The sequence below is a fragment of the Topomyia yanbarensis genome, chromosome 2 (genome assembly GCF_030247195.1).
Source record: "Topomyia yanbarensis strain Yona2022 chromosome 2, ASM3024719v1, whole genome shotgun sequence".
NCBI lineage: Eukaryota > Metazoa > Arthropoda > Insecta > Diptera > Culicidae > Topomyia > Topomyia yanbarensis.
Genome location: NC_080671.1, coordinates 390975453 through 390999443, shown reverse-complemented (window position 1 = coordinate 390999443; position 23991 = coordinate 390975453). Strand labels below are relative to the sequence as shown.

Genomic DNA, 23991 nt, shown 5'->3' with positions numbered 1-23991 from the left:
AAGATATGTAGCAATAATATTCTTACTAACTTAGTTGTGGAATTGGGAGTGAATGAAGAACAGTGAGTCTAGTTATGTAATGTCTAGTTATGAAATTAAATTTGTTGGTAGCATATATTATAATTCCAGCTCAAACAGTTCAGGAGCTGTACGGAATGGCGCTGGGCCTGTGGCCTTCGACTGGCATGGTCCATTCCCATTGGTTCGGGTGTCTTCGTGCCTGGTTGCTCCAACTTAAAAGTGGATAGATCAATTCGCTTGGGTAGGGGTACATGTGAATCCTGCTAGTTGTCGACTCTTTTGACCTTGGGTATGGATTAGTTCAGGAAAGGAGTACAAGACTGGACATTCGGTTCAAGCAAACTTTACGTGTCATGGAGAAATATCTCATATTCTTCATGGGCAGATATTCTTTTAGTAAAACTTTGAAATGCTTTTATCGGTCTAGTCACTCAGCATAATGATAACAGAAAAAATGAGGATTTGCGTAATCCTAATAACTACCAATATTGGCTAGAGCAGGGATAATCGAATTCTGCTATAAGATGAAGGTGAAACACAACAGTTGTTGGAAAAGCTATTCGCGAGTAAGAACCAACAATGTTAGTATTTTTACCGTATCCATTAATAGTCGATTGATCCACCTCGGACCTAGGAGATAAAAAAGAGATTAGGAAGAGACAGAATTCACGGATTTGCTGCGAAATTTTCCACTATAACGTAGACTCCAAGGCGATGGTAAGGATGATTTTCCATAAAATTGGGCAGACTAGATGACACGACAGTACATGCTATCTGAAACAAACTTGTGCCAAATAGTTGGCATGTATAAATGTAAGTTCGTATGTATGAATGTATGCCGGTATGTATGGATGTGTATAGTAGGCTGTCCCAAAAATCTCGATGTTCGAAAAGTCATAGCGGTCAACCCTATAATGAAAGATAAGCATATTTTAAGCACTTTTTTAGAGCAAATGAAGTTTCTAAAAAATCATTCCGAAAATGCAACTTATGAAAAAATGCCGTATATAAGCGGTTTTCGCAACTTTTTCAAAGTCAAATTATTTTTTAAATATTTTTTTATTTTTCTGTGGGCCTTAACGAATATATTCCTTTTAAAATTTGTTTGAAAAAAGTGAATTTTTGCTGCCTTTCCCCAAGCAATACAATTGGTTCGTTCTGCTTTGATCTTATTTGGCATCTTGCCAAATATTTCCCACACATGTCGGACGCATTATCGTAGGATTGGCCGTAGGATTTTTTTCTGAGAAACACTAAGAAACACTCGAAACCTTGATTTCAAATTAGTTGTAAAATGAATAATATGATAGATAGAGCTTACATATCCTGCTCTTAGGAAACTGTTTTAAAATTTGTTGTTCTAATTCTTCACTGAAGGTCGCTCTATCTCGACTGATTAAAAAGTTAATTTTTTATCCTGGAACCACCCTAACTGTTGTTTTAACAAAAATATGGGGCTCACAAACTACGAAAACTTTTCCAAATGTATAATAACACTAAGTTGTTTAGTTTTTGCAAAAAACTTAAAATTCCTGCTAAATTTGCATTCTGGGCCACTGCGCAGTGTATACACCGTAGTGCACTCCGGAGCGCGCCTCTTGGTGAATTTATCTGAACACGCCACAGAGAATTTCAAGATCAAGAGAGCGCGATTCTCTCGCACCAAACCAAACCAACCCATCCCCAATGCACACTTGAAATCTGTTTATTCAGCTTAGAAAGAAAGAGCGTTCTGCATATTCTGGACTATATGATGATTGTATCCTCTGTGTTTGCATTGTGACAGTTATGGAATGGCATTGTCACCGAAGAACACAAGCTGACATGATACGCAGCAGCAGCTACGATGTAACAACGCAATGTAAGGATGGGCGATGTCAATGTCCTCGAAAATCGATTTTTTCTTTCCGATCTTTTCGGTTCGTTGTTTGACAACATCGATTTAACCCTTTCATGCCGAACTTTTTTCTAGTGCATGTAGGGTTTCAAAACTATTTTTCCTTAAAAGCGGTGGGGTCAAGAAACTCGAAAAACCTTTTTTCAGAAAAGTAGGTGCTTTCCTTGCAGTGCTAGATGCTGCTCAATTTTTACCTTCCAATACTCAGTACAATCCTCCTAGAGTATTTACAATAGTGAAACTGCGTGAAAAACGTAGCCAAAAATAGTCTAAATAACTTCAGTTCTAGAGCTGATCCATATAACTGTTAAAACTCAAATGAAAGCCAATAGTCATATTTATTAACCTTACTTGTTTTTGTGAGCAAATCTTGCCTCAATCAAAAGTTATAGGTGTTTAAAAACGTTGTTGTCCACAAACAACATGGGCATGAATGGGTTAATGATTTAAAAAATCTATTTGGCAACATCCATTTTTATTTTAAAATTCCTATAGAAAAAATGTTTTTTATAATCGATCTTTCCCGATTTGACAACATCGACTCTTTTTATTTAAAAAAGTTACCAAATTAATTTTTTTCAAGATATCCATCACTAGCCCAAACTGACGCATTTTTCTTATGGACTTATTCTTATTCTCTTTATACGTGTGTCGCAGTTAATTTGATGACAAAGGAACGCTCGGTCGAATAGTGCGGACCAATCATGGCGCAGATGATTACGATTTGCACAAAATCCTTTATATTCGTTTTTTCATCAATTGTATATTCGACGGGATTAATTACATAATTGATGCGCACATTTCATTCCAGTTAGCGCATTATAATCATTATTAGATTTATTTTTTCATTCAGCGCAACGGCAGATGCTTGCGTTACAAAAGGCCGGATAAAATTCCGGCCAGAAATGTTGAAACGGGGGGCCCTTTTCATTCAAATTTATTTTGCTTCGAAAATAATTGTGGGTTTAACGATTTGCTGAATAAATAATTTATTTTTTTCTACGTGAATGTTTTTCTAAAAAAATCAAAAATTGTGAAATTTCTAGATCTGTATTAAAAACATTGTGTGTACAAAATAATAAATAATGGCAAGTTTTTAGTGCGTTATAACGTTCATTTGAAACAAAATTTGTACAATGTAGGACATTTTCCGATCACGACCAACTGAGTAAATGGTTAACTTTGCACGATTTTGCATAACTATCCAAATTACAATAAGGTTCAATAAATATAATATTTAATAATAGGCTGTTGCACGCTGACGAAGTCAACTGGCAAGTCGACATAAAATGACTTTTACTGTTAGCCGTGTTTACCAACATTGCTATTAAGTTGTAAAGCAATGTTGGTTAACACGGCTCACAATAAAAGCCATTTTTATGTCGACTTCGTCAGAGTGCACAGCAATATAAAAACTCTTCAAATCTGTCAAATAGGCAGATGTTACGTGTTAAACACATGTTTTGACCTCTGGAAAAGTTGCTGCTAGTACAGTTTACCTTGGCATCGAATTGGTAATTAATCTGATCGACTACTTTTCTAAGATTCCATACCTTGTAATGTTAGTTAAAATTTGAATAAAATATAACTATTGCCTTAGTTAATATGCAAGTATGGAGATTGTATATTCAGTTTTATAGTTCGTATTGGTAAGCCGACTAACATACACAGTAACTTCCGAATCATCCTCAAAAAATGTCACTATAATAACATCGAACATCGATGCAAATCTTTCAACCACCGACATTTGTGGAGTGTTCTCAGCGTATATGCTTTTTTTTAATAAAAATTGTACCCAACCACTATTACATTAGTCGGCTGTATGCCGGGCTGCTAGTATGAACTGCAGTTAAAAAACACTGCGCGGAATTCGAAATTGTTAGGTATCCGTTTTCATAAATACAATGCACGCATGCCTCGGCCTTCCTATACGCATGGGGCCGTGTGTAATGTACGGCACCGGTTATTCATGGTAGGCTACCATAGTTACATAGTCCAAAGCTAGTGCCTGTTCACCATTTGGTGATGTATGTTGCAGTGCTAGATAATCAATTGTCCATTCTATTCATATGCAGATAGGCAGTCACCGCAGAAGGTAATATTGATTGTAGTAGTCGTCATTTTATTATATACTAATTGATGTAATAGGCACAGTTATTCACTACTGGTAGAGCACATTAGAACTTTTGTAGGTACACGTTCTGAAATTGCACACAACTTTCGAGAAAGCTATAGAGTTGAACTCTGGTTGCAATTTTTACCAACCCATCCATCCATACATAATGAAACAATGAACACCTCCCAGTTGGTGTCAGCAGTCGGATGCCTGATCAGTTGGTGATATTTTTTATTTTGGAAAGTAGATTCCTGCTAAGTGGCGTTACACAGAACCTGGACAGATTGAAGCTTGTGTTCGGAGTCTTGTTTCAGTTTCGTTTTGTGTTAATGACTCGACAGCGTTCGCATACTATTTAGCAACTGAACGACGTGTTTTCTGTTTCGCACAAATAGTACTGTAGCTTCACGGTTGTTAATTATCATAAGTCCATACCAAACCGGATCAGAAGATCATAACGAAATGATATCCAATCTATATCTTCTGTAGATACTTGCTAGTGGAGCTATTAAACCCGACAAAATATCATAGTATGTCAAGAAATTAACATTTTGGTATAATTTTATTACTTCCCTTTGAGCGGGAACATTTGGGAGAATCTCGAGATAATTTTATGGTTTCGTTTATATACATACATTTCAACCTTTTGATGATCATTTGCCCTTTTTTCGGATTAGAAAAATTTGTAACCCTATGTGCGGGTGCTTAAAACCGAACTCAAATGAGCAGAATCGTAGCGTGGTATTCTGGCGCCATTTGGCGTAGTCTCAGTGCTGCGCCCCTTTCGTGTTTAATCTGGTTTTCTTTTTCAACTCGGGTTTCGAACAATAATTTAGTGGTTAATTGTACCCTGTTGCATTACCCTCTCTTTACTTAGTTTATAAAGCAGTTCAGAGATGTCAGTGCTCTTCTAAGGTTGGCATCCTTAGTGGGGGACCACCCAGCCAACAGTACGCCGGTAAAAAAAAAATGTTTAAAGTTGCGGTATTTGTCAACGCTAGCAGCATTATCTGCGAATATTTTTTATTCATTTCGTTCATTTGATAAGGCACGTTTGCGTTAGCTTAAAAATGCCATTTTTTGTTTTGCATTTTGAATTTCTTCAAACTAGGGAATTACACATTTAATTATTATTATTTATAATGAAACTAAAGAAATTTTACAGCTAACTTATACAAGAAAGGAAAATATAATATTATGGAGGGGAGTCATTCAGTGTGTTTTTTATATATTATACTTTGTGATTTTTATATATAATACTTTGTGATTTTTAGCAGAGAGCTTATTGGATCAATTAATTATTAACTAAGCGGAATATTTTGCATCCATGTTAAAACTAGGAATAACTAAAGGGAGTGATTCAATTTTATTAAGATTAGGGGGGCTTGCACAGGGCTATTTCTATGAGTAGTAGTACTGTTGGGCATTTCTTAACGAGATTATATATTGAACAACTAAAACTGGTAAAGAAAGACAGAGGGGCCAATAAGTTTTGGGAAGATATTCAGGAGGGGGAGGTTAGGTGAATTTCTTTTATCTGGGTATCAGAGACAGGGGAGATGGTGGACAAAGCTGTCTTCATCAGGAAGTATCATATATTACGACGCCGGGCGGTCTTCCTCGAGTCGACATGAGTTCCTCCAGATGCTTTCGTAGTACAGCTCAGATGCGGATCGGCACCACACCGCATTGCGCGTGTGGTGTTTGGGCTGTGGATCCCGTGTTGGTTGGCTCTGTCGACAGAGATGCTTCGTGTCAGCTTAAAGTCGCATCAAACCATCGTAGGTGTACTGTACAGGCGGAAGAGGGTACTTCTGAGAATGATAAGAAAAATAATAGGGACCATTAAATCTGTATATTGACGGTTTTTAGGAAGCTGTATACTAGGGACATATAGAGCAGATCGCGGCTTGCCAGTACATCTCAAACCGAGACATTTAGTGATCTTCCTCGGGCCCGAAGGAAGTCCAATAGTTGAGCTCTGGCAACACAGTGGCATAACAATATGTTCGTTATCCTGGTAACCAACGCCAAAAGCGCAGGTACCGCTATTCGTGAGCCCAATACGTCGGAGATGAGCTTCTATTGCGTATTGATTGGATATGAACCGAGACATCAAACGAACGAAATCCCGACCCAAGGTTTAGCTAATGAGTGCGCTTCTTCATTATCTGGAATGGGGCAATGCAAACCCAAACTAAAGTAATCTTGCACGACCTTACTGGCAAAGCTCGCAGGAGCTCTCATATTTTCCCAGAAAATAAGGATTGTGCTTTCTAGGTTTCGTTGAACGAAGTGCATCTATTGAGCTGAGGTTATCCAAGACAATAAAGTAATGATCGGTGGGCAAAGTATCAATAATCCCATGGGTATACTGAATAACTGCAAGTTCTGCGTCGTAAACTGAAGCAATATTATTGAAAGGCGGTGAAGTTTTTATTGAATATACCGAAACCAGTGGAGCCCTGGAGGCTTAAAAACCGGTCTGTGTAAAAAAATTAATAGCAGTCGACTTCTCGAAATTTGCTTTGGGAGATGTTTGGGATCACTTGCGGACGTATGTGATCGAGGGTTCCACGAATCTCGTCCTTCATGGATGTGTCGAAGAATACAGACAAGTCTCTCGAAATTCGCAATTACTTACTGGTTCAAGATATCGCATCGGATGAGCAATCGATATGAGAGGTTCCAAAATGGATTTTTCAGCCAGCACTACATGCAACCCAAGGCAATACGCAAACAACAATATAGGCGAAACAAATCATTTTCTCGAACAACTTTCGGATGCAGGATCGGTCGATACGAGTTGTGGTCGGAAGCTGATTTTTCTGGTTTTTAGATGGCGATGACCTGCACTTGTCCTTAACAAACCTATTAAACAAATTCAACAAGCGTCTTTTGGCGGAGTCTAGCCTAGTCTTAAACTAGTTGAATTTGATTCTGTCTGGCCCTGGGCTATATTGATACGTGATAAGAGAGCAAGCGAGAACTCCACCATCGAAAACGGATTTCGTTCGCGGTATTGTGATGGGACATGGCGCGGTCTATTTTATGTGCCGGGGTGGAGTCCGGACAAACCTTCTTGGCGAAATCAAATATCCAATGGTTTGAATATTCCACGCTCTCGGTCTTCTCCGCGTATACGTCTGAGTACTCTGTCCCACCACGGGTTGGGTGAAAATTTTGGGCGTTCACGCCGTGTATTCGTCGCGTCTGAGCTTGAATCGCGGTATCGAGAAAGGAGTTGTTCTCTTCCTCCGGAGGAAGTACCTGTGTCGAGTCGATAGTTTTGGATATCGCAGCATCGTAACTCATCCAATCAATGTTGCGTGTGAGGTCATAAGGAACATTGATTGGTTTCGATGGTCTTGAACCAGTGGCGATTACAATTACAATCGGCACTTGTTCACTACCGTGGGGATCAGATATTACCTAACCGAAGTGCTGTCGAGCGTATAGATATGTCCAGTGCAATCGCTTGCACTGGAATCCGTGTCATTTCCCCTGTGTTCAGAATTGTCATATTGAAGTTGTCACAAAGATCTTGAATGGTCGAAGATCGATTATCGTCGTACAGATACACCATGTACCGTTGGAGTTAAAGTCTCCAAGAACCAGTCAGGGCGAGAGAAGGTGTTCAATCATGTTGGAGAATCTGTGGTATCCCATCATTGCCCAGGAGGAATGTAAATAGAAGCAATGCAAAGATCTCTGCCTTTGATTGTTGTTTGGCAATCCACAACTTCAATGCTTGGCGTCGAAGGGAGGCTGATTTGATTGACGGACTAGCACTTTTTAACCCCAAAAATGCTAGTTTTAGATACATCGTCTAACTAGACACCCAGATGGTGCTAGTTACTGACGAGATGAATTCGAAACACAAAAAAGTAAAACTTAATTCAAAATCGGGGGCAGATAAAATCGGGTCTTCACTGTATACCCATTAGACAAGCACAAAAATTTACATTTTTTCGGAAGCACAATCGAATGGTAATTGACTCCAAAAGCCTCATTTAACACAATCTTGTTCGAATGCTTCTGGTTTATTCGCGAATTTTTAAATTAGTACGTAAAAAATATATGAAATAGCGGCAACGGAAACAATAAATTCAGTAAAAAACACCAGCACCGTCTTACGTATCCTAAAGTCCTCAGATGTATCAGCTGAAGATAAAAGGATCAACATTACAGAGGACTGAAAATGGATACGACTTTGTAGTAAAAAGATATTGTAATATAATGTTATATATGTACCTCTCTTTCTCGCGCATGCTTAGAATAGGAATTTTTCAAAAATTCTTTTGATCTTCGAAGTTAAATAACTTAACCTCCAACCATTATGTATATTTCAACAAAGTTGTTCGTTATTAAAAAAAACCGATTTAATCCACCTATCAGTGAGATGAGACATTTATTACACATATCACTGTTGTATTATTCATTAGCTTGCCGAACACACGCTAAATTTACAAGCAACTAGATGTGAGATGTGCACGAATAACGCTTCGAATAAACTGAATAAATTAAAGAAAAATTATAAAACAAAACAAAATTTAAAATAAAAAAGTTATTCATAAAATGGATAGAATGATTAACATAAATCAAATTAATAAAATAAATAAATCAAATTAGCTCAAATTAAACTTAGACGATATTAAAACGTAATGAAATTAAGAGAGTAAATTAAATTGTTTCAGTGTAACAAGCTGTCATACAATAACATAAAGGACTGGCTAAACCGAATTGGTAAAATTAAGAAACTGAATAAAATATGTGAACTGGGAAAAACTAACCATTTAATAAAATGATTGAAATAAATACTATGAATAAAACCATAAAAAATTGGAATAATAAAATAAATAGGGTAAAGTGGGGCAAATTCGACCTAGTAAATGGTTTTGGCTGTAAAATGCTCATTTTACATCGGATCAAGTCGTTTTATATACCAAATTAAAGGTTTCTGGACAACTTTTCAATGTATAGTATTTTATTCCTATCTTGGGAAAACTTTAAGATACACGTGTTTTACGAGAACGTTCATTTTTGCTGTTTTCAAAAATGGTGGGGTGATTGATTTAGTATAGATACTACCCAAATTATATGGATTTATCATTGAAAATAAATCAATGAATGTTATGTTATTGAATTGTAGCATGAAGAAAATGGAATTCAATGTCAATCTTGGAATGTCAAAATCACGAGCAGTAGTACGTAAAGATATTCCCATTTTTCTCGGAGCAATTACTAGACGAATACTATATTCATCACGTTTTTGTATCTTTCGTTTGTAATTATGAACCATTGTGAAAAAATAATAAAAAATTACAATAAAAATATATTCCAATTTTAAAAATAATCATTTTCTTAGCAGAAAGCGGTCGGATTTACCCTACTATTTAGAGGTCGGATTTGCCCCACCGCGTCATTTTTCAGTACGATGCAATTAAAAAGATGATGAAAAAGTTGGACTAAATTCATCTATGCACTTTGTAGGCCTTTAATCAAAGAATTTAAATCCACTTTCACTTTTTATAAAGCTTAGCACTTTAACAATAAGAAATATCCTGTAGTCAATGATACACAAAAATCAAATCAAAAGTTGTAAAAACACACTTATTGTTGTTTGAACATCTCAATGTAGACTAATAAAATGCTGTCATACCACCGTTATAATTATTTTCGATGCTCTACACGACAACATTGATATTAGTTCGCGTAGTGCTTTCGATTTTCGATAACAGAGGGGGTCGGGTTTACCCAACGGTCGGATTTGCCCCACCTTACCCTAATATGAATTAACTCTTTCATACCTAATTATTTTGTCGCATATATAGGGTTCCAAAACCGTTTTTCTTAGTAAAGAAACACGAAAAACATGTTTTGATCAAGATAGATGCTTCTCTAGCAGTGTTAGAAGCTGCTGAATTTTTACATACTAATCCTTAATACACATCTCCTGCAAAGTTTTCAATAGTTCGTTTGGGCAGAAAAGGTAGCCGAAAGCAGTCCAAATTAATAAGATTTATCAGTTTTATTATTTATATTTGAAGAAAACGAAGATATATCAAAATACAATTTTTTACCGATAACTGAAAATGTCTCTGGCAGCACTGCTGTAGTGAAATCCAATTAAAGCAATTGTAATAACTTGAGTTCTACGGAACTTTCTTGTAACTATTAGCGCTCAAATAAACAGTGATTTTCACAATTATTAGTTTTATTTTATTATTTTAGTTTTTGTGAAGAAATCTTGTCAAAGCCCAAAGTTATACTGCCCATGAACGCATATTTGTCCCGTTTTCTATCTTTGTGGGACTGATTTGCGAGCATGGGCAGTAAAGCTATTTGAAAATGTTGTTCATAAATAACAAGATAAACAGAGAGGGAGTGGGCGTAGCGTATTGGTAAATCGATTGCCTTGTACGCAGCGCACCTGGGTTCGAGTCCCGACCCCGCACATAGGGTTAGAAATTTTTCCTAAGAGATTTCTCTAACCCGAAGAGGCGAATGACCTTAAGGTTAAAACCTCTATAATTGAAATTAAGAAGAAAAAATAAACAGAGAGTTAATAAAATCAATAAAATGAATGGAATGAATAATATACAAAATAAAGAATTTTTATCACAATAAAAATGTTTTCTGTCTTTTTATCATTTTTTCATTTTGTTTGTTTTCAAGCAGTTAAATGATTAAAATGAAAAAAATCAGCGATATTAAAAAGAAATAGAATTAATAGAAGAAACTATATTGTATCTAATTAATGTTCTAGAAGAAATGAATAAAGTGAATGACTAAACAAAATTAGTCAGATAATTAAAATGAATAAAAGTGTGAACCGGAAAAATATCAGAAAAAATATTAGAAAAAAGTGAATAAAATAAATTAAATGAATAATTCGAATAAGATACATAGGATAATAAACTGATCGGAATGCATACAAAGAATTAAATGAATACAATAGATAAAATTAGGTCACATAAACAAAATAAATAAAAACAATGCTAAATGAAAAAAATCTTTAAAATGAAATGATCATATATTTATTATTAGTCAAATATTTAAAATGCAAAAAATAAACCAAACAAATATAATACATTAAAGGAATGAGCTGGAAAAAATGAGAATATATAATAATATTTTAAGATAGTTATTGAAATGATACTTCATGAATAAAACGAATTTCACGAATTCCAAAACCATTGTTTCAGAATATTCTGAAATGTTTGCAAATCCCATTGCAAAGAGCACGTTTTCGTTCTTCTTTTCTTGACGGAATTTTTAGGATTATCTGGTGTTTCTACTTTACTGATGGTCCTTAATTAGTCATCAGAAAATCTAGAAATCAGGAATTTGCTTTGGAATTAAAAGATATCTTTTTGGTTACAGACATCTGAAAAATGATTTTGAATAGAATGGAATTTTCAGGTCCAGTATTTTAACGCGTAATTAGAAATAGTAAACTGAGAAAAGGCCACCTGTAAATAGTATTCATTCGCAATGAAATATCTAGAAAAGAGTGTCAAGTGTCCAGGCTATGTTGGCAATTATATTATTGTCGATGGCAGAAAACTCGTACATGCAGTCGATTACAATGCAGTCTTTTTCCACCCATCCTTATTACTTGCGAATTGTTTCGTTCGGAACTCTCGTTCTGGATATATGGGTTAATGAGTCCTATACAAAGCAGTACCATTGCAAAGAAATGGTTCAAACTACCATAATAAGTATTTAAATTCATCGAAAAGCCAGTTAGTATTGAAAGTGCTCCTGGACTGCTTTGAGACACGAACATTCTTGAAATTACATGTCGTATTTTTTCGCAAATAAATATGCTTTTAGTCACATTTATCATGAAAAATGTATATTGGGGTTTGCAATACAACTCAGTGTCAGTTGTGAGGAATGGTAAATGATGGTTAGAGCTGTGACATTATTTTTGTTTATAGTGTGAAATTTTGATTCCTTACATCTTTATTTTCAATAATGCAACTGATAAATTTTCACTACAATTTTGTTATTCAAAAATACAGTTGCTCTTAGTGATGCTACGAGTATAATATGAATATGAATTATATTAGAAATCTATTTTCTCACTACCAGGAGGATTACTTGATGTATTCATATACCAATCAACGTTTATCTCACGAGTGGACGCATTTCTCAATCCAACGGGTAAATACATCAACTCTGGACAATGAGGGTGGATGTAGCGTAGTTGGTAAATCGATTGTCTTGTACGCAGCGCACCTGGGTTCGAGTCCCGACCCCGCACATAGGGTTAGAAATTTTTCATAAGAGATTTTTGTACCCCGAAGAGGCGAATGTCCTTAAGGTTAAAACCTCTATAATCGAAATAAAAAAACTCTGGACAAATTTGCACTTTGAAGTGAATTTACACATTATTTTGTCTTTTAAATGAACTGGCTTATTAATTTTTGAGAAATAGGTAATTGATTATTAAGTAAATTCACAAAATGTTTTCGGAATCAAAATCCTTGAATCACGCAGATGTATTTGCAAAATCGGTTTAGTTTTGACCTTAAAAACCAGTAAAGCAATACTCTGTATGGAACGGTCTCATTTTTAGTTAGAGGAAATCGGTAAGCGAAGAATGAAAATACAAAATGTTTAATATCTCCGCTGCTCGTGAACGGATTTTGACAATCTATAACTTGTTAGAAAGGTATTTTCATAAGCTTTTTGTTTCTGTTTATTTCACATTATATAGTTGTCTTGTTCGAATGTTATTCGCTTCAAACCAGCCCTGTTTTGACAAAATTACCCATATGTCAGAAAGTAAACAACATATCGAAAAACAAAAATAATAGTGTGAAATGGGAGCGTTAGGCCTTTCATTTGGAACTTGTTTCATTAAGATCGGTTCAGCCATTGCTGAGATAATTACATGACATTTTGTACATACATACATACACACACACATACAGACATTGTCTCAATTTGTCGAGTTGAGTCGATTGGTATATGAAACTCGGCCCTCGGAAAAAGTTTTCAAAGTTTGAGCGAATCCTATACATTTCTTTTGTAAGAAATGTAAAAAGCTGCATTATCTGAAGTTTTGATGTAATCATAGTAACTGTGGGAGTTTTTTAATTGAATTTGAATTTTTTTCTCGATTTTCCATACATTTCACCATATAAACTTCGAATCTCTTGTGAGTGAATTAGAGCTATAGGAAAATGTTCATACTTGGCATACGGTTTGTAGAGAGGAATTCCACGAAGATCCGTCCGAAAATCATTAAAATCGTGACCGACCATCTTAGATTCCGATGAAACTTTGCAGGTTTCACCGTCATGAAAGACTAAATATTTTCCACAGGTAATAAGATTATTTTGACTCAAGAGCAACTTTTCAAAAGGGCGTAAACGTTTCTACATGTATGAATTTCAAAAATTTTTTGTTCGATTACTATATTTTATACAGCAAAACTATCTAAGAACGAGTCACAGGGAATGAATACTTCTGTCTGTAAAAAAATATACACTGAAAAAAATGTTGTGTCATTTTTCAAAAAAAAATTTATGATAAAAATTTAAATTGCGAAAAAACCCATTTTTTTAAATTTTTTATATTTTGTTATCAAAAACCAAAGAGAAAAGAAACATTTTGAATGTGATTGCATGATGGAGAAAAAATCGGCAAAATTTTTTTCTAACAGTAACTTCGTACATGTTTTAAATTTCATACTAATTGACATATAAAATTGTAATTTTATTACAGAATATAATTCTAAGCACCATATAAAATCAAAATGCATTTAGTAAAAATCTTCCAAAATGCGATAGATTTCGAGATATTTGAAATTTTGCTCCTTCAAAAACAATTAATTCGTGTATGTATGCTCTTTTTAAAAGTTATTCGCGTTACCCCATCATAAAATGTCAAAAATTTAATGTTTCTCGTTTTAAAGACGTAAAAGCAACTTTTTTATTGTATTTGGATCATGGAAAAGCTTTCAATAAAAAAGTTTTCCTAACAAAAACTTTTGACATATTTTTATAATTCTTACTATTTGCAGTCAAAAATACAATTTTCTTTTTGAATATGATTCTAAACGCCATTTTAAATCGAAATGCTCTTAACAAAAATTTTCTAAAAGGTAGTAGTTCTCGAGATATTTTAACTTTTGTTTTAACAACACAATTATTTTGTTTTATTACGACCTTTTCATAAATTAGTCGCGTGCAACTTTCTCTTTGATATCTAGGCGATATTGTGAAACATTTGAAAGTTACATGAAAACAACCAAAATATGATTCAACTATACTGCCGTTCTACGCATAATTGTCCCATGTTGCTTTTTGGTCATTTTCACTTTTTTTAACCAAACAGTCCTTTTTGATGTATATTTTCAGGAAACACATCGAAATCATAAAGTTTGTTCGAAGACTTCGTGAAAAAATACCAAGTCTGTTTGTCCCATTGTTGATATTCTACGCATAATTGTCCCACTAACAAAAATCCCAAAAAAGTGCGCAATAAAAAAATAATTACGTAGCGTTTAGTTAAGAAGTACATTACGCTAGATGTCGGGCACTGAAAAAATTGATGGAAAAATACAGGATCATTAAAAATGGCAGTGGCAATATTAATCACAGCAGTGAGAACAATCCTGTAAAGCTCTTCATTACTATCGTCGCTTGCATAACATGGCGAACGCATCTAGTATAATGAGCCTATTTTCGCAATGTTTCTATTATCACGCTACCCATTTGAAGCCGTTGGTTAGTGCAGCGTTTGCTATCTTTGTTCAACAAATTGGATCAAATGGTAGGGCGACAATTGGAGCACTCGATTGGAACTTTAGTTGCGATCAAACACTAGCATTTCATCGTTTTTAGGCCATTTGTGTTATTAGATTGGTTCTTAAGAACGAAGCAAGGTTGTGACTGCCAAATTAATGCACTCCATCGAGTGTAGGCAGAGTAATTAATGATCTTGTGAGGTACCCTTCTAAATAGTGTAAAAATAGATACTTTACCCTATGTCCAATTTTGATAAAGCAACAAATCTCCCGAGTAACAGAAAAACTCACGACATACACTTTTGTAAAAAAATAAGTTATGAGCATCATTTACATAGATCGTTATGGGACTGATATGCGTAGAACTTTCCGGTTTCCGCTCGATTTCTCGGCATAACAGTCCCACTTAACATTTTTCTTAAAAACTAACGTTAATTCAATCTCTATAATAAAAAAAACTGGACTGATTATAATGAAAACGATTGCCACTAACGTAATTTTGGACAATAAAGCTTTATTTGTTACACCGTATCCCTCCAGATGGCTAATACAATTTTTATCTTCAATCGCGTTTTTCTCAGTTGCCAGTTTTGCAACATGGGACAATTAGGCGTAGAACGGCAGTATATAGTTTAATTATCAGACCCTATATTCATGTAACTTTCAAATGGTTTACAGTATCGCCTTCATGTCAAAAAGAAAGTTGCGGGAAAGTTTACGGGCCTTTTGAAAAACCTCAGTGATCTTATGATGGTTTCAGCTAAAACCAGTCTTCCCAAATGAACCTCGTACACAATGTTCGCTTTGCTTCTGTGCTCATATTACACCCACATTATGGGTGCGAACTCGAACGCGCTATTTCGTACCAAAACACGTGCACATGTTCGCCTGCACAACTGAACCTTGGCGTACACACAGGTTCCTGGCACCAGTTTTCTCTTTCTCAATCTCATCATCACTAGCGATGACTCTTTTTGCCGTGTGCGAATGGTTCTCGTATACGCACCCGGTGTAAGTACACAAATGTTTGATCTAGATTTGGTACATCGTTCGCTTGGGTTCGATGCTCGAAGCGAACCTGTACATCGAGACGAAGCATGTTTGACGTTGAACGCGCGAACGAAATTTTGTACACAGGTACTAACTTGTCGATGTTCATGGGAAGTCTGGTTAAAACCAATGACAAAGAATAATGGATATTTTTGGCTACTTCGGAATGGTGGCCATTAGATTATGAATTGTAATATTAATTATTTTTTTAATAGATTGAACCGATTGTTACTATTTTAAATACATTTCTGAACTAGTATAATGTGGCTGTGTGCGATTTTTTCAATATATAACAATTTAAAACATGATGATGATGATGATATAAGAACCCACCATCATTGATAAAAATCAATGTTTTCCTAATTGTTCTTGGCACATTGAGTTTTTCGAATTTTTATATTGCATAATATCAGAAAACTAATCATGACATGATTATTTTCTCAATTATAAGATAAAAAGCTAGTCACTTATATTTTCTATTTTCATTTACATCCATTTTGGTGAAGGGATAGATATCGCACGAAAGAACAAATTTGCTGTGGATGGCCGTTTCAAACGAGAAAAGCAATTCGCTTCGATGTACCGAATTTGGCAGGCCATATGCACTTGTGGCAATCGTAGTGATCCATTCGTGTCCAAAGACACGGGGAAATTAATAGAACTGAGTGTTTCGACTGATTTATTTTCATACCACTGCTCCAAAATCATGCAGCAGTGGTATACGGCTAATTCGGTGGATTTTGTGCCGAAAGGAACCTCCCAAACTTCGAAAGACCAAAGAATAGGACGAAAAGATGATGGAGGAAATGGAAAAAAAACTGTGAAACACATCGGAAACGATTGTACGGGTTCTGATGGAGGTCGTCTATCGCAAATGTAGTGAATTATACTCATACTCATCCTTAAATTTAACCGGTGTGTAATTAAAATCAATATTTACATATTGTAATTGTAATTGCTTGTTGAGAACTTTAACGAAATGGTCATTCGCCCCTATATTTACATGTTGCTGAACTACTGTACAATTTTGGTATCATTTTTAGAATAAAATTATAGCCCATTTACCTATCAATCCAAGTGTCGCAATGATTATCCACTTCACATTTAGTACATTAACCACTGGCCACAAACTATACAACAACAACAACCTTTAGTACATTAGGGGGTTGTCTAAATGTAAACATTTACGCAACAGCAGGAGGATTAGAAAACTATTTCTACGGATTTCGTTCCACTTCGGACGGAGATATATATCTTTTCGCGTTTCCTGTACTTTTTTCTCAGCGCACTGTGCCGTGGACAAATTTACCACCTGTATGCAATGTAAGCAAGTCCAACATTTCCAAGGGTTGATTCTTTCACCTACGCTTTACTTTTAAGCCTTACAAATCGACACTATGTCATGATTTTTCTAACGACATTTTGTTTATTATCTCCTTGTATTTCAGATTTGCATTTAACCTCCCCCTTAACAGCCTTGCTGGTCAGTTAAACATCGCCAGCAATCAAGATGACTTCACGGTGAGTATAGAGAAATTGTGCACTGATTATGTACACATCTATGAACAAACGTTTATTCTCCGTTTCAGTCTGGATCGATTATTCATCCTGCTGGAGTCCGGATCGGCGGCCGTCACTCGCAAGGCAGCGGCAAAGCAGATCGGCGAAGTGCAAAAGCTGCATCCGCACGAGCTGCACAATCTGCTGAACCGGCTGCAGACCTATCTGCACAGCAACAACTGGGAAACACGAATCGCTGCCGCACAGGCCGTACAGGCAATCCTGGAGAATGTTCCTCCGTGGAATCCGAAGGGAGTTGATGGAGTTAAGAAAGAGGAGGTGGAGGAGGATAGTGATGCAAATACTCAAGGTTCGAGACTATCGTTTGACAAATTTGATCTGAATGCCGTGTTGCATAGAGGAGCCAGACTAATGGGATCCGAAGGGACGGAGTTTGATGCCATTGATGAAAATGATGCTGGGGATCCCAGAGAGAAATGGGCTCGCCAACGAGCGTTACTGAATGAGAAGCTGGGTCTCAGTACCGGCGTGAATTTGGATGATATTGTATCGATCGAGGATATGCAAAACAGGAGCGGACAGGTTCAGGGTCGTAGCGACGGCGAGAGACTGATGCCAGTGCAGGAAATATTAAAACTAGAGAACAGCTCAGCGGATGGGTCTAGTCAAACATTAAGTTGTCGGGAGAAGAATCGAGCACGGAGAAAGGCCCGGGAACAACAAAAGGCATTTCCGAACCCTATTAACGCGGTAACCTCCGGAAGTTCGTGTACCGGAAATAATGGATCCGGTGTCGACGGTGAACCCGATAGGAAGCGAGCGAAGGTCGATGCCAAGGGCGATGTGCTGGGTTTCAGTGATCCAGTTCCGGATTTAACTGGAGCCTGGGTCGACGCTACAGATTGGCCTTTGGAATTTTTTTGTGCGAAATTATACTTAGATCTCTTCAGTCCTCGATGGGAAACTCGTCATGGATCGGCGACCGCATTGCGAGAAATGCTCAAGAGTCATTCGGAAGGGGCCGGCAAGAGTATTTATATGACAAGTCAGCAAATGGAACAGCAGCACCAGCTCTGGTTAGAAGATGCAACATTGAGATTACTTTGCGTTCTAGCTTTGGACCGGTTCGGTGACTTCGTATCGGATCAAGTTGTGGCACCTGTACGTGAAACATGTGCTCAGGTTTTGGGAACAGTTTTGAAACAGCTTCCATTAGATAAGGTTCACAAGACGGTCAACATTTTGCTGACATTCATTAAACAGAAAGATTGGGAGGTTCGCCATGGTGGATTGCTCGGTATCAAATATATGCTAGTGGTGCGTGAAGATCTAGTTCAAACTTTCCTGCCACTGATCATTAATGATGTTCTGACAGGACTTTTCGATTCCGTAGATGATGTTGGAGCAGTAGCAGCGGCAACTCTCATACCTATAGCATCGTGGTTGCCAAAATTGCTCACTAAGGCGCAGGTGTCTCATATTGTCAAGCTCTTGTGGGATTTACTCTTGGATCAGGATGAACTTGCTTCCGCTTGCAATAGCTTCATGGGACTACTGGCATCGATTCTTAGTCTACCTAATGCTTCCAGTTGGATTCAGATGGAACCAATGTCCATATTGGTACCTCGATTGTGGCCGTTTCTCAGTCACTGCACCTCATCGGTACGGAGATCCACTCTGCAAACGTTAAAAACGCTAACAAATAGCAACCATTCGAGCAAGAGTGACTCACTGGCGCCATCCGGCGGAAGTAATGGAATGAATGGGAATGCCACTTCCGTTATAGTCAGTACGGCAGAGGCACTGGCAAAGGCTGCAACTGAGACTAACGTGGTTCTAAAGGTTGATCCATCGGAAAATCTAGTATTAAATTTCGGTGTCCAAGAGTGGCCTCCTGCTTTGCTACAAGAAGCTTTACGGCACATCTTCCAACGAGTTTTAGTTGAGCATGTTGAGGATATTCAGTCGCTAGCTGAGAATGTGTGGAACAACTTGATAGTAAATGCAGAACTTTCGGCACTGCTACACGCATCCTGCCCGTTTGTTGCAAGTTGGCTTTGTTTGGCAATGCAACCGGTTAGATTAGCGTTCGATCCGGCCTCGTTAATCTTTGCTAAACCGAATCAGCCTTCGCAGACTCGAGAGCGCCGTCGTCAGTTTGATTCGTTCGAATCCGCCAGTAGTGTGCCATCGCGACAGAAATTATATCTAGGCGGGTCGGAAACGATACCAATTGATGTGCGCGAACGAAATGTGATTCGAGCTCGTATCAAGGCATCGAAAATGATTGGACTACTCTCCCGTTATCTCGTACTACCTGCGCCAGGTGTTGTGTACACGCCAGAGATTGAAAGTCCCATCGATTGCTATACTAAAGTGCTGTTGGGTTATCTGCAGTCTCGTTCAGCCCTTCAAAGGTTAATTGCTAGCCTAGTAATAGCGTTTTGGTGTTCACATGATGGCAGCATTCGCCCGGGACCCCCATCGCTGCAGGATCGATTAAAGCTATGTTTGAATGAATACGTTTACTATGACGAAGTGGCTATGCTTTTCACTAGACTGCTACAGGAGAGTCGTGATTATTTAGCAACCTTGAAACAGCACAAAATTCAAGTTGTGGAGTTTGAGAACTTGAAAGTGCTGAGTTTGGATCAAATATTTCAGCTATGTACAGTGATGTCGGAGAACCTAAAAACCAAATATGGATTGAAGACGAAGGTGGCCGAGATGTTAGATGAAAGACGCCGTGGACTATTTAGTTCCCATGCCAATACTTCGTTAGAGCAGAACAACATGCACATTAGTACGCAATCATCAATCGCAGGGGCCGTCGTTAGTCTGCATTGCTTGCCGGAAAAATTGAATCCTGTTGTTAAGCCGTTGATGGAATCGATTAAACGCGAGGAGTGCGAACTGCTTCAGAAATTATCAGCCAAGTATTTAGCTGAACTACTTGATCAAGTTACAGCGCGCAACCCCTGCCCGAACAATAAAATTGTGTCCAACTTATGTACGCTGCTGAAGAGTGATCTGGAATATACACCCAAACTTGTCATCCCAGATCGTGATATGCGTCATTATGATCCAGCGAATAATGGTGATACTAATCCCTACCATGGCATTATCACTTTAATGAATCAACAGAAGGCCAGAGATGGTCACAATGGGAACGCTTCCACCTCGCGAGGTCCTGGAAGGCCATCATCCGTAACGACGGATACGGTGACCATAGAAGAAGTACTCAACGAGAATGATGAAACTAGTCGTAAACATGCGAGAACTCAGCGACTTGGTGCTACACATGCCATTACTACCATCTGTTCATATTTTAAAGAAACATTACCTCAAAAACTTCCTGTTGTTTGGCAGTTGATGATGGATAAAATCGTCTCTAGGGTCAATGAAGGTTATATCGATCGACTAACTCGCGAAATAGTGGGTCAAGAAGACACCAATGACTTTGTCACTTCACTACAGCTGATAGAGGTAGCTGCCCGCCATATAGACCCAGCATTGCACGATCAGTTTTTCCAACTGTTACCCAAGCTTTGTTTGTTACTCAGGCATCCCCTGAAATCGATTCGCCACATGGTCGGTCGTTGTTTGGCCACTTTGGCAATGGTTAACTCTCAGGTCGTTATGACCATGGTAATAGGCGATATTATTCCGATGTTATCATCCATCGAAAACGTCATCAAACGACAGGGAGCTGCTGAAGCTATCGCCTGTATTGTCAGCCAGTTGCAGTTGGAAATTGTACCGTATGTTGTCTTGCTGGTTGTTCCTCTACTAGGACGAATGAGTGACCCCGATCAAGCAGTTCGTCTCGTATCAACACACTGTTTCGCAACTTTGATACAGCTCATGCCACTCGATGGCATAACTCCAGACGTCCGTGGTCTGTCTGAAGACCTTAAGAACCGCAAGCTCAAAGATAAGGAATTCCTCGAGTATTTGTTCACACCGAAAACTATTCCAGACTTCAAAATTCCGGTGAAAATTAACGCTGAACTTCGCAGTTACCAACAGTCTGGTGTCAACTGGTTGTGGTTCCTGAATAAGTACAAACTTCACGGTATTCTTTGTGACGACATGGGTCTCGGAAAGACATTGCAAGCGATTTGTATTTTAGCTGGTGACCATTATCAACGTAGTATTGATCCTAAAAGCTCTAAACTGCCTAGTTTGGTAATTTGTCCTCCCACTCTAACGGGGCATTGGGTTTATGAAGTTGAAAAATTTCTTCCAACTCGATTCCTCAGACCGTTGCACTACGTGGGACTACCAGTTGACCGTGAAAGGCTTCGCCATAAACTAGGAACCTACAACCTATATGTTGCTTCCTACGAAATAGTACGCAAAGATATTGAATTCTTCGGCTCAGTGCATTGGAACTACTGCGTCCTGGACGAGGGACACATAATCAAAAATGGTCGAACCAAGAGTTCCAAAGCCATAAAACAGTTGGTCGCAAACCACCGACTGATACTCTCGGGAACACCAATCCAGAACAATGTTCTGGAACTGTGGTCATTGTTCGACTTCCTGATGCCGGGCTTTCTCGGAACAGAGAAACAGTTTAGCACCCGTTTCTCTCGACCTATTCTAGCTAGTCGTGATCCAAAGAGCTCTCCCAAGGAGCAGGAGGCCGGGGCACTGGCCATGGAAGCACTGCATCGTCAGGTTCTACCGTTCTTACTAAGGCGTGTGAAGGAGGATGTGTTGACGGATTTGCCACCCAAGATCACGCAGGACATGCTGTGTGAACTTAGTCCTCTGCAGGAACGGCTGTACGAGGACTTCAGTCGGACGCACCTGAACTCGGATATTAGAGAGTGCCTGGAAAACATTGATGGGCAGATGGTTAGCAAGAAAACGCACGTCTTCCAGGCGTTGAGGTAAGTGCTACGTTCCTTTCGAGTTGAATTTACACGTTATGAATATAGATTAATTCCTTGGAAATTGCGCAGTGCACTGAGTGCACAATGTTCTGAAATTCAGATGAAGTTGTCTAGAGCTTCCGGTAGTTGCCCAAATGAAGATCGTAACGCGACTGCCGGAGGGTTAAAACATTACTCAGCTGAGTTTACTGTCGCATAACAGTTCCATTTGCTATGGGTTCCCTATGCAGGTAGGACTGTTATGCGAATCACGGCAGTTTAGTAGCTTGAAAACATTACGAAGGTTTCGTTTTCTTGTGATTCATCACAATCGTTCTTTGGCTTATCAATTACAGATACCTGCAGAACGTTTGCAACCATCCAAAGCTCGTTCTGCAACCTTCTCATCCGGAGTATCAGACCATTGTGTCTGAATTCACCCGTAACGGCAGCTCACTAGATGACATTGAGCATTCGGCCAAGTTACCAGCATTGAAGTAAGACCACATACACACTTCAGCCCATATTTATTAACTCTGATATTAAATTCCTAACTATTTACCCTACCAACAGGCAGCTACTACTAGACTGCGGAATAGGAACAAACGAGGACATGCTGGTGAATCAACACCGGGCACTGATTTTCTGTCAGCTAAAGGCGATGTTGGACATTATCGAGAACGATTTGCTGAAGAAGCATCTACCGGCGGTTTCCTACTTGAGATTAGACGGTGGTGTTCCGCCTAGTTCGCGTCATCAGATCGTAACCAAGTTCAACGGGGATCCTAGTATTGATGTGCTATTGCTAACGACGCAGGTAATTAACAATAATATTATTGTTTTTTATTGTTTCATGTTGCATTTAAACAATAAACAGGTTGGTGGACTCGGCCTGAATCTTACTGGGGCCGATACAGTGATTTTCGTTGAACATGACTGGAATCCAATGAAAGATCTGCAAGCTATGGACCGTGCCCATCGAATAGGTCAAAAGAAAGTCGTGAACGTTTACCGTTTGATAACTCGTAAATCCCTAGAAGAAAAGATTATGGGACTGCAAAAGTTCAAGCTGCTTACGGCCAACACGGTGGTGAGCGATGAGAATGCATCGATGGAAACGATGGGAACTGACCAGCTGCTGGATCTGTTTGCTCTAAACGATGATGGCAGGAAGCAAAAGAAGGTTGAAAAAGGTTCAGCAAGCAGCGCTGCCATTGCTGGAGAAGAATCCAATGGTGCAAATGGAAGCTCCCGCACGATGAGAAACGTGCTGGAGAATCTACCGGAGTTATGGGACGATAACCAGTACCACGAGGAGTACGATTTGTCTCAGTTTTTAGAAGGACTGAAGAAAAACTAGTCCGTGTGCATGTGTTTGTGTTTTAAGCGTTAGGCAAATGGAATTGGAGCGTTGCAGCTCTGCTTTTATAGGATTTAGAACTAAGTAGATCCGTAATCAAGCTTCCTCTATTCATTGTATGTCAAACTCTTCCCCTTTTTAGGCTACAGTAATAATTTTTCGTCTACATTCATTTTCACGTACTATCTTTACATGAATATCTTTATTCCTATCGCTTATGTTATATATTATAACTACATATTGAATTTGAGGTACATGAATTGTCTAGAAATTATCAATGATTACAATATAATTTTGATCAAAGACAGTTTTATTATTCTTTTGTTTATTTTCCGTCGGCCTCCACCCGCGCTGAGTATCAATCACCGGCGCCAGAGAGGT

The 23991-nt window shown here is 38.0% G+C and overlaps 1 protein-coding gene across 1 annotated transcript in view; it reads left to right on the top strand.

Moving 5' to 3' along the window:
• The window catches only part of LOC131684786 (TATA-binding protein-associated factor 172), a 44069-nt gene extending 20145 nt beyond the window's left edge, over positions 1 to 23924 (top strand). The window contains exons 2-6 of the mRNA XM_058967926.1: positions 17298 to 17370; positions 17439 to 22268; positions 22607 to 22747; positions 22824 to 23067; positions 23128 to 23924. Of these exons, the coding sequence (XP_058823909.1) occupies positions 17360 to 17370; positions 17439 to 22268; positions 22607 to 22747; positions 22824 to 23067; positions 23128 to 23610 (5709 nt within the window). The 5' untranslated portion in view covers positions 17298 to 17359 and the 3' untranslated portion in view covers positions 23611 to 23924. The remainder of the gene's footprint in view (positions 1 to 17297; positions 17371 to 17438; positions 22269 to 22606; positions 22748 to 22823; positions 23068 to 23127) is intronic.
• The last annotated feature ends 67 nt before the right edge of the window (positions 23925 to 23991 follow it).